We start from the raw sequence: 17,707 nt of genomic DNA, 5'->3' as shown, positions 1-17,707 counted from the left end.
CCGGAATTTTGTCCCGCAGTAGTTCTTTTACATGCCAGTAAATCTGCCAACACAAGGCCGACCTATTTGAGCACCTTCAAATACTACCAGACTGAGCCAGGATCGAACCTGCCAAGTTGAGGTCAGAAGGCCAGCGCCTCAATCGTCTGAGCCACTCAGGCCGGCTACATTCAAATGATCTTTGAATTTAAAAAAATATTCATGCAATGAATCACACCTGTTCTATGCTCAGTTTCATGTGTGTTACTATGAACTAATGACAAAAAATGTGATGGAAGTACTTTAATATGAAAATTCCCATGTTGAAGGCATTCATTTCACTGAATTAGTAGCATCAGGTCAGGCTCCGTCGCTATATGGTTAACATGCTGGCCTTTGGTCCAAGACACCAAAAGTTTCATATCTCATTTCCCAGTGACGAGTCAGGCTCAGAATCCTCATATTTATCTGTTTACCTATCTTTCATCTTTCTCCAGTCAAGGTCAACTCTAAGCATGACATGCAGTACTATTACTCGTGCAACTTTTAGTGAATCATGGTCTCTCTAGTGCTGAACTGTAGACCTATGTCATCTTCGATATTCGTATTGGCAATTTTTGAAACACAAACTATGAATCGCTTATGCATCGCCATGAGACATCTGGCGTACACTTTACGTACTAGTACTGTTGTTTACACAGCAAAGCCAAACTATAGAATTCATGCTAGGAACAAGATTCACATCAAGAAATGTTATATAATGTGTGTGTGACACAGTTGTTGGCGTAAGATAATAAAGGTTTAGAAAATTCATATCAATCCATAATATTATCGATTCAATTCAGATTTCATTTTCAGTCAGTTGGCAGTATTACTGGAACCGGGAGAGCTCCTCCTTACTCCTCACCCCTGTAACACCAGTTATCACTAAAAGTTGCGCGAGTAAAAAGTATATGTGCAAGTTTGCTCTCTGCCTTAAGTAATGAACATGCTAATGGTATGTGTTCAACATGACTACTACTACTACTACTACTATTACTACTACTACTACTACTACTACTACTACTACTACTATCAGAGTCCACCTCCGTAGTGCAACAACCCTATTAGCTGTCGTTCTCTGGGGTCTGCAGTTAGATTCCTGGTACTTGCCAGAGATTGAAGATTGGTGGAAGCCTGGTGTATGGTTAAAAATATACACACTCTCACTTCCATTATAAGTGTGCCTGAAAATAACTGCACCATGAAGAAGGCACAGAAAAAAATTTACATTTAACTATTATGGGAATTATTATGAGCATTAGGTTGCACTGGTGTAAACTGTATTGTCCTCTGACCCAACACATTGGCATACTCATACAATGGAAATGAAAAGTAATAGAATATCAGAAGAATTATTATTTTTAAAAGCCTTCTTCATCTTTAGTGGTAAGTTGATGAATCATTTCCATTTATGTTTTGGTATCTTTTATCAAACTTTTTAAAATTCTAAATAAAACATTTATTGCAGCAAAATAGCCATACATTAGTGAAGGGTGTTATAACAATTTAACACTTGCACCATTGGACGCATAGTCTCGGATTGATCTCGTCCTCTTGTTGCAGAGTTCTAAGTGATATCGTTCACATAACTGTCCACATAATGTACACTTTCAAGAGTTTGACGGTTTGTGGTATGTTGTGTTTTCGCAGATGACGTGGTGGAATCCATGTACTGCAAGTCTTGTAAACACGTGCCTCATCTCAAAATTTGCTGCTGTCCATGTACGATCAATAATGGCCCCAGTTCCATAGAATTCCGTGGGTTCTTCTTCTCTTTTCCTTATTAGTGTCCTTAGTAGGTTCTCCGATGCCGTTGTGTTAGGCAGGGGGTACATTGTACTTAAATCCTCTATAAGGAAAGTTTCCCGTGCGAGAAGGTAGACTAATCTGGATCTTGTTGTTTTTGCCACTCCGATTGCTCTTTTGATGTATGTTGCTTTAACTCTTTCCAGTGTTGCTAAGTTCTTTTCATTCAGGTGTGTCCATATAATTTCAATCCCATACGTAAGTATTGGAACAATTTTCGATTTGAAGAGCGCCATTGCTGTGTCAAGACTTAGTGTTCTGATGAAGCTTATGTCGTTTATCATTCTAATTGCTTGTGTCGCTTTCTCTATTGTGTGTGTAGTGAAGCATTTTGCAGACGGCTGGAGTGTTAACCCTAGATATTTGTATTCTTTGGTGATCGATATTATTTTCCCGTCTAAGGTGATTCTTGTCGATTTTGGTATTTGCCCTCCTTATCTGAACACCATAATTTCCGTCTTCTCAGTGTTAATTATGAACTTGTGTTCAATGCACCATTTTCCCACTTCGTCTATAGTGTTCTGCAGTTTTTTTTAAGCTTTTTGAGCCAATCACAATATCATCCGCATAGACGTATGCTGCTACATCTTCATTTTGCGCAATTTCCATAATGTCCTTCGCTGCCAGGATGAACAGCAGAGGGCTTAGTGGGTCCCCTTGGAGTACACCATTTGTTTGAATTATTGGTTCTGAAAGGTCTAGGCTGTCCGAGATTCTTATCTTGTTCCATTCATTTATGGAGTTTATGATTCTTGTCCCGACGCTGTCTCTTCCTAGAGTTTCCTCGAGCTTCCTTTGTACTAATGCTTAGTCCAGGAGATCAAAGGCTTTTGTGAAGTCTATAAAGACTGCATAGTATTTTTCCTTCTTTTTGATGGCTTCCCATTAAAATTCTGAAACTAGGAAGAAATCCAAACACCTTGGCGCAATAGCCGCAAAGGCCGATGGTCTACCAAGCGAACGCTGCTCAGCCCAAAGACCTGCAGATTACGAGGTGTCATGTGGTCAGTACGAAGGATCCTCTCGGCCGTTATTCTTGGCTTTCTAGACTGGGACCGCCACCTTACCATCAGATAGCTCCTCAATTGTAATAATGTAGACTGAGTGGACCTCGAATCAGCCCTCAGATCCAGGTAAAAATCTCTGACCTGTCCAGAAATCGAACCCGGGGCCTCCAGGTAAGAGGCAGGCATGCTACCCCTACACCGTGGGGCCAGCAATACTAGGAGGAAAAATTACTAATTTACAAGATGTATCTGTACCAATATTATTCCATATATTAAAAAATGGAAAAGGTTTATTATTTCTTTAGGTGAATATTACCACTAAAGATGTAAAAAGCTTTAAAAATTATTAATTATTCTGATATTTTATTATTTTCCTAGGTCAGCTGCCTATAATTAATCATTGATGGAACTAATAAATTTATTATTATTATTATTATTATTATTATTATTATTATTATTATTATTAGGAATGATCACCCGAACAGGTATTCGTATAGTTTAGTTTTTGCTACGCTCTATAATGTCATCACGTTTTTGTGGCACACTGCTAGGTGGTACCAGTCACATCTTTGTTTGTACAAATCACATGCACAACTAATGTTGGGACTGTGATATGATTTGGCCATACATAATCTTCTGGTGGAAGCTGCTGATTGGCAAATTGTGTCACTACGTGTCTTAGTTCTTGACTTTCCTTCGTCCAGATTCTATCATGCCACTCATAGCACAGAAGCCTATCCTCTGAGCCCTTCTTCTCTCCAGATGCTTGGTGTTCTGTTCTTTAGATGGCAGGCTTTCTTAAATATGCTCCAAGAATTGGAAAAACAGCACCGTCAAGGATGATTTATGAACTAGATAAAGAGACCTTCTACACCGAAGACCTCAGAATAAACAAATTAAGAATGTAGAATGAATCATGAATTCTTGCAACAGATTCATATTTTCTTTGCACTATGATACACACATCGCACAAGGAACTTTCCCACAAGAAATTTGAACACCCCTCTCCAAAAGGCACTTTAGCCCTGATTTGCCGGCCCTGCAGTCTACGGTTGACAGCCTTCCTCTTATCTGGAGGCCCTACGTTCGATTCTCAGCTAGGTCAGAGTTTTTTACCTAGATCTGAGGACTAGTTTGAAGCCCTCTTAGCCTACATGAGAACAATTAAATAGCTATCTGACAGTCAGATAGAGGCCCCGATTCAGAAAGCTAAGAATAATGAATGAGAGGATTAGTTGCAATGACCACGTGTCGCCTTGTGATCTGCAGACCTCTGGGCTGGGTAACTGTCGCTTGGAAATTTGAACAACTGAGAAATTTTCATGTAGCTGTCTTGGTGTTCAGCTCCTTCCCCATAAACTGTCCTCAGTATCTTCCCTTTTTCCATTAGTATAATATAAGCTCTGTTATCACTCTTGCCTTTCCTTTTAGCAGGTCAGCTGCCAATAATTCATTCTTTATCACAACAGGAACAAAATTATGGAACTCAATGCCAAATACCATTCATTACATGAATTGTTCAGTCTCCTTTAAGTCTTCATACAGTTGCAAAAACCAACAGACTTAAATAGGGAATGATAACTTGTATATGAATTAGATAATTCATTTAAAAAAAGAAATAGTTTGGGAAAGATATGTAGTTTAGCAGATAAGGATTCATTGAAAATTAGCTTAAATAAATTAAATAGGACTCTAAATATAACTCAATGCATTCATTGGAAATAGGTGTGTAGGTGTGGGCTCCACCTAGCCTGGCTGCAGAATTCCTGTGGTGTAATATAGGGGTGATGGACATTTGTTATCAATTCCAGCTTGTTCAGTTACCTATATTTAAATATAGGCTAGTATTTAATTGGAACTGGGTCTCTAAAGAATGAAGTACTATCCCAGCATTTTCAAGAGTGCGAGTCATAGGAGATGGTTATGAAATATCCACATGACCAACAAAATGGCATTCAACTTTGGCTTCATGGACCTACCATTACAAGTTCCTTTTGCTAGTTATTAATTGTTGCACTTGTATAGTCTTCCAGTAATGATGGAATAGGAAAGGGCTACGATTGCAAAGGATGTGGTTGTGCCCTTAATTAAAGTACAGCCTGGTGGCACAGAAACTCATCTTCAGGGCAGCTGACAGTGGGGGCTTGAACACTCCACCTCCCCAATGCAAGTGTATTGCTACACAACCCTTACCGTGCAGTCAGTTTGCTTAGTACCATGATAAGTCTTGGAAAGCATAGCTTAAGAGGCAGCTTAGTATAAAAAGGATATGAGCTGATGCAATCTACAAGTCGACAACTACTTCACACCAAAATGGAGACTGGGATGCTCCCACAATGAACCATGGTATTCATTACAGTAACATTTGATTTTATTCTCCTGACTTCCTTTTTTGGTTGCTAATTACTGCTTGCTATTTTTTTAAATGACTGTCGTACTATAAAACATCATATTATTTGTAGTTATACACTGCTGAGTGTACTGATGTTCTTGTTGTAACAGCTGCTAAAGTGCACACTGAATTGGGAACTGTGGTCACATGCAACATTTGAAGATCATATTTTTTTATATCTCCAAGGATATTTTGAGGAAGACACAACCCCCTTTTGTAGCCCCAAATCTTAAACAGATAATTCCTTAAAATGCCATCAAAGAAAAGACCCTTCCAAAGTAAACTGTCTGAACTATAAACTACTTCAATCTGGACTCAGAGGCATAAAACTTTATAACTTTCTTGCTGCTGATTTCACCACAACTTTATGTGTAGCCTTAATGTATTATAAATATTTTGTGTTACCGGTAGGTCATCATTTAAAACTAGTGTACGGTAAAGCTCAGCTGAGAAGTTGTGTCACTTGCCCACAGACTTAGTTTTGGTTTTGGTTACAGCACCCCCATCACCACCGAGGGGTGTCAGTCCCATCCTTAACAAGCTGTCCCGCTAGTAACTTCACTGTAGAATGCCAAATTTGCTGTCTCATTCTCTCAGTCAACACTCTGCTGTAGCCCCCTCATTCTTCTTCTTCTTCTTCTTGCTTAGATCGCTCCGTCCGCATTTTGGTGCGACCCTATTCTGCCCGATCTCTAGACTAGCTATACCCCTACATTACTGTAAGCAAACATAAACTCTGGGATTTCTCCCAATCTATCTTTTGCTATTTAATTTATGCCACACTGCCAGACAAGTCTGATGGAAGGATGCAGTAATTTTGCATCTGTCTCTAGCCAAAGTCTGGAGCAAAATATAGCTTAGACTGAAATCTTTGTCTCATTCATGGCTGTGACAGTGTGGATGCTGCTGTAAAAGATTCTATCCACAGGGTAAGAGCATTTTCTGGCTCAGTGAGGAAAGCAATGATGAACTACTCCATTCCTCATCTTGTGAAGTATGCCTCATTATTGTGCTGCAATCGACTCTTGCTGTTTCCTTATAACTGCACAACCTCTAGTACTGTTATTTGAGGATTAAATCAGACTCTGGACTGAAGACATAACAGACTGGCCATGGATGTTGGTGCATCATCTGTATATTCATATTTGGCTTTACATAACCTGCTAATGTGTGTGTCAAAATATTATGGGACAACCTTGAATATTACTGGGGTACTTGTGGAGACAGACTTTGCTTATTCTCACTACATTCTTGAGAGTTCTGGAGTAGGATTTCACTGGGCACCCAATACTGCCTACTACACAGTAAAAGAAACGTCTCATTGTATCTGCAGAGAAATAGCCCAGAACAAGACTACTTACCACGAAAATATGTTTAGCACAAAATTCAATAAGTTTTCAAAGAATTTGATTCACTGTGAAGGTGGGGCCAATCATAATCTGCATTTTTTTAAATTGGTAGTTTCTGTATCAAAGCCTGTTAATGAAATGGTTATACTATATTGTCAACAACAGGAAAACACTGTAAACTACCTACCTTGTTTCACTGGCCCTTAAAACTTTTTAAAATGTTTTATCTTTTACTTCCGGCTCATATAAATATGTATCCTACAGTAAGTTATAAAACTTTGTGTCAAATTGAGAGTATGTTCTACCAGTTGAGTTGACCGTGCATTTAGGGTCGCGTAGCTGTGAGCTTGTATTTGGGGAAAGTAGATTCAAATCCCCCCCATCAGCAGCCCTTAAGATGGTTTTCCACAGTTTCCCATTTTCACAACAGGCTGTACCTTAATTGAAATCATGGCCACTACCTTCCCAATCCTAGCCTTTTCCCTTCCGTGCACCTCCAAATCCTTCAATGTGTTAGTGCATCATTCAACCACAATAATAATAATAATAATAATAATAATAATAATAATAATAATAATAATAATAATAATAATAATAATAATAATAATAATAATAATAATAACTGTTCTACACAGTTTAAATTTAGAATGGAAATTTTAAAAGCACTAGAATTTAATTCTGTCCCAAATTCAGTACCCATCACTCCAACGGAAAATCAATATTGTGGAGTAATATAATCATACCATTTGTTTTTAATGTCTCTTCAATGACTACAGATATTGAAGGATGCTAGGGTATTGGAATTTTGTTCCAGAGTTCATTAATGAGCCAAAGCCATTTACAGTAAACATCCTCACATACCATGAACTTCAGATGGAAATGAACCCCCATATTGGGAATAGAAGAATGACGACTAACCCATAGTGCTACTGATATCTGTTAGATTCATTCCATTTCCTACTTTGCGATCTCAATTTAAGCCATCTGTGCTTTAAGAAACTATAATTTTCTCCACTATTCCCTGTGTAATCGCATCCAAGAGGATCTTCACAGGAGATTCCCCCCCACTCTCTTCCCCCATTCTACCATCTTAAAAATCAAACTCTTCTCTTGGTCACCATAAATAAAAGAACAGCTGGATGACACAAGTGAGGCAGGGAAATAAAATGTTGAATTTTGCAAGAATGGAGAGAGAGAGAGAGAGAGAGAGAGAGAGAGAGAGAGAGAGTGCGAGTAAGTGTGTGTGTTTGCGTGTGCACGCGCATGTGTGCGTGTGTGTGTAAAAGAGTGTATGGGACCTTTACAAGGATTACTTGATATGGGAACTGGAAATGATCCAAAGGAAAGCAGCACGATTTGTTCTGGGTGGTTTCCAACAAAAGAATAGTGTTACAAAAATGTTGCAAACCTTAGGCTGGGAAGACTTGGGAGCAAGGAGACGACTTGCTCGACTAAACTGTACATTGTATGTTCCGAGCTGTCAGAGGAGATAATAATAATAATAATAATAATAATAATAATAATAATAATAATAATAATAATAATAATAATAATAATAATAATAATAATAATAATATTTGATTTACGTCCCACTAATTACTTTTACAGATGCAGAGATGCTGGAATGTAGTCCCGGAGGAGTTCTTTTACGTGCCAGTAAATGTACCGACACAAGGCTGGCATATTTGAGCACCTTCAAATACCACTGGACTGAGCCACGATCGAACCTGCCAAGTTGGGGTCAGAAGGCCAGCAACTCAACTGCTTGAACTACTCAGCCCGGCTCAGAGGAGAGATGGTGGAATGACATTAATTGACGAAAAAGCTTGAGTGGAGCTTTTAAAAGTAGGAAAGTCATAATATCAAGATGAAGGTGGAATTCAAGAGGACAAACTGGGGCAAATATTAATTTATAGGAAGAGGAATTAGTGATTAGAATAATTTAACAAGGGAAACAAATTCTTTGAAAACATTTTAAGGGAAGATTAGGAAAACAATTGAAAGGGAATCTGCCACCTGGGCAACAGCCCTAAATGCAAATCAATGATTGATTGATTGATTGATTCATTGATTGATTGAATAACTATCACATTTCTATGAAGAAATATTTTGTTTCCTTATTACAAGATTCATATGTTGTATGCTCAACAATTCAACTAAGCAACATTTAAACCCCTGGTTCCCCAGAGACGATGAATTTGATCAGATTAGTATTATATATGAATTACGAAGTATTTTATGTGAATTATATTTATTTACAAATGTTACAAACTGAATTTTTTTTTTTTTTTTTAACTAATGTGAAATGTGGGTAAGTATATAAAATCTGGGAGAGAGAACAGACTTTCTTTTAAGGTTCCTCCTCATTATCAAGGTCCCATGACAAGAACAAACCAAAGTTATTAAGATTAAATTAAATACCATACTGGGACTTAAATCATTAGTTTCTTACCATTCTTTAATTCGCATATATAACAAAGGTCCACTGTATTTGAAGTAATAAGATAAATAAAATCATATATGGTTCATGACATACCAATCTATAACAACAACAACAACAACAGTAATAATAATAATAATAATAATAATAATAATAATAATAATAATAATAATAATAATTGTTTAATGTCCTGTCAATTACTACGGATTTTAAGCGAAGCTGAGTTATCGCAGGTTTGTCCAACGGGAGCTCTTTAATGCGCCAGAAGCCAACAACAAGAAGTTGGCATACTTAAACAATGCTTGTATGTATGTATGTATGTATGTACTGTATGTATGTATGTATGTATGTATGTATGTATGTATGTAAATCAAGGAAAGAAACAGGACTAAATATTGGGTTTTATCAGCAAGACTCCAGTTCAGTTTCTGAACAGGGAAACGAAGATATCAGAACTGAATTGGAGTCCTGTTTGCAAGGCAATATTTCCTCCACATTTCTCAGCACAACTATCAACATTCATTTTATTACATAACATAGTTTCCTTTACATACTTCTTGACACCAAGACATTGTTTTACGCAAGGTACAGCTGTTTTACATCCAGATATATTTTCTTACTTCTTATTACATATTGCATAACACAGTAAATGGAGCTCCTCCAACCAAATTTTTCCATCATGATCATTAGCACTTATAATGCTATTCTTCTGAAGTCAGCATTTCCTGATATCAACCTCATCCTCATCATACATGTTTACCTCAGTTTTACTTTATGTAGAACACTAACAATGCCTTTTTGCTTAGGTGTTTATCTTTATCCACGCTTAAGAAGATAGCTCCATAACCTAAGCAAGTGATCTAAACACCCCTCGTGTCATTGAAAACCATGCTACGGAGCTTCAAACGAGTTTCAATAATGTACAGAAGTTTGAGGTTTTTCTGTACAAAGCCAAAATACCTATTCTTGCACTTTACACCAGGTACTCTATAAACATAACTCTTGGCCACAAATTTCATACCTTAAGAAACCTACTTGTGATGATTCAATTGTCTGGTTCCCAACCAGGTGTGACAAAATAAGGAAGAGGAGTCAAAAAGAAATGTTCCAAAGAAAGAATGAACTGCAGTAACCAGAGTTACCTACCTATTTTGTGAAAGAAATTTTCCAACCCAGAGACATTGTCACCACACTTTACACCTGTAAAATGATCATCTCAACAGGATTGATCAGTGATGGTCAAGGAATGTTATAGTCCTATACTGTAACATTGGTTTTAACTACTTGTTTCAATCAATTCATACGATGCTCAGACTATAACTCATATGTATATTGAACTAGCAGAGCATTCAATGCTCAAAAAGTCTTTTTCTTTTCATCTACATGATACTATGACATAAAAATGCAAATTAACAGCACTTTAAACAGAAAGCAACATTAAAGGTCTGTCGAAGGTGTGGTGGAAATGCAACTTCCATCGACATTTGACAAGAGGATCCATCGCCACCAGAAGAACAGATATTCTTCAGGTGAACTTTAACTAATTACTTGTACATGGACTGCTGCACTAAGCATGTACCCAAGGAGAGCATGACACAGGACAGCAATATCCCTACAGTGGACTGGTTACCTTATTGTTCTTGCTTAAGCCTAACTTCCCTGACCCCAGACAAATATATCCAGCACTCACATCACAGCCACTGACGAGCAGGTTCATCAAAACACTATCGCTTGGCTGCCGGGGTGGCGAGCGTGCAGGTGGCAGCAGGGGAGGCGGCGACGGTGGAGGTGGCGGTGCTTGCTGCTTCGTAGTCCCTCCTCCATCTAGCACCCACACGGTGTCCCCCCGACCTTTGGACCGAGATCGTTGGCGAGGTCTTGGGCCATGACTTTGTATCAACTGCTGTAGCAATTGGGACGATAGACCTTTATTCCCTGTTTCAGCTTTTGTCCGTTTGGTCCCTCCAGCATATGAAGCTGTATCATAAGACCGTTTACAAGGACGATCAGGGGGACCCACTCCTGGAGGATTCTTCTTAAGGCTCGAACATAACCCCTCTTTAGGAGTCGTGATGGTGTTCGAGGCCCGCACCTCGGTTTGCTTTGGGTTGGTGCTCCATTCCATCTTACCTGGAGTACCTTTATAGAAAAGAAAACAGAAAAATATCCCAGCAATGAATATGCATTATATCTTAGATTAAGGCCAGTATTTCAAATGTATTACAAATAAAGACACACACACACATATATATAGCACAGAGATATACACACTAAAATCAACATACCCTCAATTCATATACAGAGTTCAGTTATTTGAAGATGGGTGCAGCAAAACTATATTGATACGAAGTGATCAAATGATTACCAACTACACAGCTTTTCCCCTCAGGATTTTCATGAGGCACTCCCTTTAGTATCTGATTAAGGATGTTGAAATACGGTCTTTTGATGGAATAAAATGATTCAGCCATGCATTATCAAAAATGTAAAATCAATATGAATTAAAAATATAAATCAGATTTTTATGCTAGAGTCTGCATTGTCAGGAACAGTTAGACTATTTGCTAATTGGAAGAGGGAAAATGACATAGACAAATTGTGCAACATGTGGCAAGTACCTGTACCATAAAGTAATAGGAAGGCAGTGGTATGAAGCAATCAATAAATGGTATACTATTCAGTCACACTGAATTCTGCTTATACTTGGGCAACAATTAAAAGCTATGAAAAGGCCATGGTCTTAACATAAGTACAGCCTCAGCATTTGCCTTTCAAAGCTGCCAAACCATGAAATTTGATCCTGCCATCTCCCAAATGCAAAGCTTAAAGCTACTTGTCTTTATATTAGAGTGTGCGACCGACATGTTAGAAATAAAGTTCTTCTACATTAGCATTCACGGCACAGCAATAACAAAAATTACAATGAATTACACCGTCTTCACCACTGATTTTGATGGTAAATGATTAACATTGCTGGAGCACTTTCAACCATTCCTCATTAGCTGTTGCTATCAACTGTCTGGCACCCAACATAAACAATAATATCTCAACATAACAGAATAATATCTACATCTCAAATCACCAACATTCTCAATGAACAGACACCATTCAAATCACACGTGCTATATGACCACATCATATAAAAATTATTTTCTAACTGTAATGTTGGCAACTCGCACACAACATCACACGTTTCTGTCTTGGAAGTCAGTTGACGAGGATCGCAATCAGAATCGGCTGAAAGTACCCCGAAGGTAAATTCATTTATGCCATAAAGAATAGTGAAGTTGATGTAATTTATCATGAATTAAAAAGTATTCCTTCCATTTATTTCCGGATTAATATGGAGGTTATTTCATAAGTCATGGCAACCATGTGGCAGCATGGTAAGTCCAGTAGATATGTCTGAACACCTGTGTCACTATCTACTGAATGCCACTGACAGATGGCATATGTGCACTTGGCTAAATAGCATTAAAACAAAACAAAATTAGTGTGCTACCGGCCATGCTCCAAGTAAAGTTGAACAGTGGTCACACATGAAAACTACAGCTCTCTTTCGCTGAAACACACCCAGTGTTGTGCACAGCTAAGAGAAGCATTGGGTGATCACAGTTTGAGGCTTTTAAATGTAAATACACGGCAACTGTTGAACCGTTACAGAGAGGACGTTCCATGTGCCCTGACAGAGAGGAGGGTGCCAGTTATTGGAAAGTGTTAACATAAGACATGAGTTGGGCCAAGCAGAAGTTATCCATATATACAGGTATTTCTGAGTCAACAATATTCTGAATTTTACAACATGCCTTGCAGGTGTACGAGATTTGTGTTCATTTTGAGCATTACTAAACAATGATTTCTATTTACTAATCTTTTGATTGCCCCTTGCAATTAGCTCCTGTACCCAGAGGTGCTAGCATTGAGAAGCACATTCCAGTAGACTTTAAACACACAACGCACATAGTAGATTTACATTGCTATAATACCATAACTTATGAAACCACCCTTGTACGATATGTAAACAATTTATTCTCAAAATTGTAATGGCAATGATCACACTGTCTCACCTTTCACTTCACTGTTGAAGACAACCACCACCCCCTGTAACCCTCTGCACTTACAGTACTGACTATGAGAGGAAAAATATAGCTGTGGATTTTACCTGACCTCCTCCAAAGGTAGCTGTCTCTAACTGCAAAAGAACACTACTCGTTAAATAGAATGCTGGAGAGTAAATGAGGCTCAACTACAGTGTGCTTCTACCATACAAGCTTGCGAAGGGAATAACTGAAAACACTTGTCTTCAATATGATACTGTCACACCAGTAAATGAATGAAACAAAACTACTGTCAAACTCTTCATGATGTCAATCTTAAACAAACTACCAATGCAATATATTATACAGGGATTTATTAAATGCTTCAGCACAACAAATGAAGATAATATAAATTTAGTGGCATATACTGAGGGCTACCAAGGCTATTGGCAAAGCCTAAAACTCAAATGAGAAAGATTGAAATCTAAATCACATTATAATGCAAGCATCAGACACATCGTTCCATTTACAAAAAATGAAAGCAATTAGAAAAAACATTGCTCATATTTCTGAGTGCCCTAGGAAATTGAATCTAACAAAACAAAAAAACAAAAAAGTCAGCTAAGGATAACATGATGGCAAGCATAATTGGCAGTCATACATATTTTAGTGAAAAATGGAAGGGTATGTACAGGTACATTAAGGCAGAAATAGGTTCCAAGAATGGCATTCCAGGCATCATTAATGAACACTGGAAGTGCTTATGCGAGGAACTTCAGAAGGCAGAAGTATTCAGTCAGCAGTATGTAAAGATTGATGGTTACAATAAGATACAAAAGTTGACAACTAGAAAGGCAGCTGGAATTGGTAAATTTCTGGGGATATACTAAAGACAATGGGTTGGTATATAGTTCCATATCTGAAGTACTTATTTAATAATTGTTTGCATGAAGGAGCTATACCAAATGAATGGAGAGATGCTAGAAGTGCCCCTGCTTATAAAGGAAAGGGTGATAGACATAAAGCTGAAAAATTACAGGCCGGTAAGTTTGACATGCATTGCATGTAAGCTTTGGGAAGGCATTCTTTCTGATTACACTAGATATGTTTGCAAAATTAATAACTGGTTCGATAGAAGGCAATTCGGTTTTAGGAAAGGTTATTCCACTGAAGCTCAACTTGTACGATTCCAGCAAGATATAGCAGATAGTTTGGATTCTGGAGGTCAAATGGACTGTACTGCGATTGACCTGTCTAAAGCATTTGATAGGGTGGATAATGGGAGATGACTGGCAAAAATGAGTGCAATTGGACTAGACAAAAGAGTGACTGAATGGGTTGCTATATTTCTAGAAAACTGATCAGAGAATTAGAGTAGGCGAAGCTTTATCTGACCCTGTAATAATTAAGAGGGGAATTCCTCAAGGCAGTATTATCGGACCTTTATGTTTTCTTATAATATATAAATGATATCAGTAAAGGAGTGGAATTGGAGGTAAGGCTTTTTGTGGATGTTATTCTTTATAGAGTAATAAAGAAGTTACAAGACTGTGAGCAATTGCAAAATGACCTCGATAATGTTGTGAGATGGACAGTACGCAATGGTATGATGATAAACGGTGTTAAAAGTCAGGTTGTGAGTTTCACAAATAGGAAAAGTTCTCAGAATTTTAATTACTGAGTTGATGGGGTGAAAGTTCCTTTTGGGGATCATTGTAAGTATCTGGGTGTTAATATAAGATCTTCATTGGGGTAATCACATTAATGGGATTGTAAATACAGGATACAGATCTCTGCACATGCTTATGAGGGTGTTTAGAGGTTGTAGTAAGGATGTAAAGGAGAGGGCTTATAAGTCTCTGGTAAGACCCCAACTAGAGTATGGTTCCAGTGTATGAGACCCCCACCAGGATTACTTGATTCAAGAACTGGAAAAAGTCCAAAGAAAAGCAGCTCGATTTGTTCTGGGTGATTTCCGACAAAAGAGTAGCATTACAAAAATGTTGCAAAGTTTGGGCTATGAAGAACTGGGAGAAAGGAGACAAGCTGCTTGACCGAATGGTATGTTCCGAGCTGTCAGCGGAGAAATGGCGTGGAATGACATTAGTAGACAAATAAGTTTGAGTGGAGTCTTTAAAAGTAAGAAAGATCACAATATGAAGATAAAGTTGGAATACAAGAGGACAAATTGGGGCAAATATTCATTTATAGGAAGGGGAGTTAGGGATTGGAATAACTTACCAAGGGAGATGTTCAATAAATTTCCAATGTCAATTAAATCATTTAAGAAAAGGCTAGGAAAACAACAGATAGGGAATCTGCCACCTGGGCGACTGCCCTAAATGCAGATCAGTATTAATTGACTGATTGATTGAAAAACAAAAAAATATTTTGGAAAATCTATTAATTGTACATGAAAGAAATGTTGGTGATATCTCTACTTTTATGTAGGTGACATTCCCACAAAGTTTCGTGAAAATCCATACATTAGGTAATAATATATTTTTATCTCCAGAGTCTCATCTTAACTAAATCACACTAATCCTGAAAATGTTCTGCACGATTCCTAGATTTAAAGCACTACTATGATTGCCTTTCCTGAAATAATAATAATAATAATAATAATAATAATAATAATAATAATAATAATAATAATAATAATAATAATAAGAAGAAGAAGGTTATGGGGAGATCAACCGTAGTCGATCTCACAATTTCAACCAAGGTTTTGAGCCCTACAGGTTGCCTCAAGATGTATTCTGGCTGTTGAAATGAAATTGGCATTAGTGGAGAAACCATTCTAGATGCATAAGAAAGGTGACAAGATGGATCCAAACAACTACCGAGGTATTTCTCTTCTGCCAATAGCATACAAAATTCTTTCACGTGCTCTGCTTACCAGATTCGAACAACAGATAGAAGATAAGATCTGCGAATACCAGGCGAGCTTCCGTCCACATCGATTGTGCATGGAACAGATCTGGAACCTTAAGATGATACTCCAACACTGCCAGTCAATCTGTACAGTGGTCACATTAGTAGATTTTAAAGAAGCATAAGACTCAAGAGACCATGGTACCCTGTTCAATGTCCTTCGAGAATACGATGTTGATAACAAAACAATCACGTTAATCCAACGAAACGTAACAGATACAACCTCTAAGGTGAAGTTCATGGGTGAAATCTCTGCAGAACAGGTGTTAGACAAGGTTCAACCTAGTACTGGGCAAGGTCATTAAAACATGGGAGTAAGAAATACTTGGAATAAACATGGGAACAAAAAGTAAACGGATTAACATTAAATGCCTTGCCTTTGCTGGCGATCTAGCAATAATTATCAGGACTCCCGAAGAAGCCAGGCACGCCATCGAGAAGCTTGATATAGATGTTGATTCCCACATTGGTATTATATTGGTATCGAGAAGCTTCACGAGATTGCATTCAAAACCGGTCTCCATATCTCCTATGAAAAAAACGCAATACATGGACTCCAAGTGAACACACCTAACATCACTAGCGACCAAATATGGCAACATTTTACAAGTCAAACAATTCCAGTACTTGGGTGAAATTATTGGTAATTCAGGCAATGAAAAATCAGCCAACAAAATGCACGCAGAAAAACCTGGAACTTCTAAAATAAGAAATCAATATCCACAAAAACCAAACTCCGACACTACCACACTGTTGTCCTCCCTGAGGCACTCTACACACCTGAGACATCATCACTCACCATTAACATCAAGGGCAATGAGAAAAATGAAAATTGAACGACATATACTGAGGAAGATATTTGGGCCCAAGTTTCAGGAGGGTATATGGATGCGAAAAAGCTTGGAAGAACTCTATGCATTAACTGATTGATTCACTTCAGTCGCACGCAAATGGCGTATGAAATTTTATGGATATTTAGCACAAATGGATGACTCAAGACTAAGAAAATATTTCTTATCATCAATGGAAACCGACAAACCAAAGTTCCCTGGTTAGTGGATGCACAAAAGGACCTCACAGAAGTCTATGTTGATCCAATGGCAACCACAAGGAATACATACAGACAAAAGAACAACACCCATAAATTTGCACCCAAAAATCCATCTGAGAAAAGCTTGAAACTCAAAATCTCATGGACACAAGAAAGATGGCAGGCCCAGAGTGAAAAGATGAGCAAGTTTTGGGAAGATAAGAACTAGAAGATGAAGAATACCAGTGCTATTTAATGGTTCCACGTGCTCCTTAAGGGGCTAAATGAATATATATATAATACTGTGAGGCCCCCGAAAAGGCCCGGTGCAGGTCTTTCGAGTTGACGCTGCATAGGAAACTTGCATGTCTGTGAGGGTGGGGCCCTACCTATGATGAATTCTAATGAAGAAGATGGCACACACACCAAGCCCCGAGCCATAGGAATTTACCAATGAGTGTTAAAATACCCAGCCCAGCCAGGAATCGAGCCATGGAGCCGGGACATTAGAAAGATAAAAATAAGATGGTTATGATCATGATCCATCTTCACCAACATAAATAAGATATGAATTGAGAACCAGAACACGATTTTACAAATCTGTTGAAAAGCTGTCTAGATATTCAGAGGACATTTCAATAACATAGTTAATTATCTGATCTGTAGCAAGCTAAGCATTTCTCTGTTTTGC

The 17,707-nt window shown here is 38.0% G+C and overlaps 1 protein-coding gene across 5 annotated transcripts in view; it reads right to left on the bottom strand.

Annotated features, from left to right (window-relative positions):
* LOC136863908 (hypoxia-inducible factor 1-alpha) overlaps nucleotides 1-17,707 on the bottom strand; it is a 579,725-nt gene that overhangs the window by 8,444 nt on the left and 553,574 nt on the right. For all 5 annotated transcript variants that reach the window (XM_067140321.2, XM_067140322.2, XM_067140325.2 and 2 more), the window contains one exon: nucleotides 10,706-11,154. In XM_067140321.2, coding sequence (XP_066996422.2) covers nucleotides 10,706-11,154 — 449 coding nt within the window. The remainder of the gene's footprint in view (nucleotides 1-10,705; nucleotides 11,155-17,707) is intronic.

This window comes from Anabrus simplex, chromosome 2 (genome assembly GCF_040414725.1).
Source record: "Anabrus simplex isolate iqAnaSimp1 chromosome 2, ASM4041472v1, whole genome shotgun sequence".
In the NCBI taxonomy this organism is placed as follows: Eukaryota; Metazoa; Arthropoda; class Insecta; order Orthoptera; family Tettigoniidae; genus Anabrus; species Anabrus simplex.
Note: the sequence above shows the minus strand (reverse complement) of the source record. Positions and strands in the feature narration are given on the sequence as shown.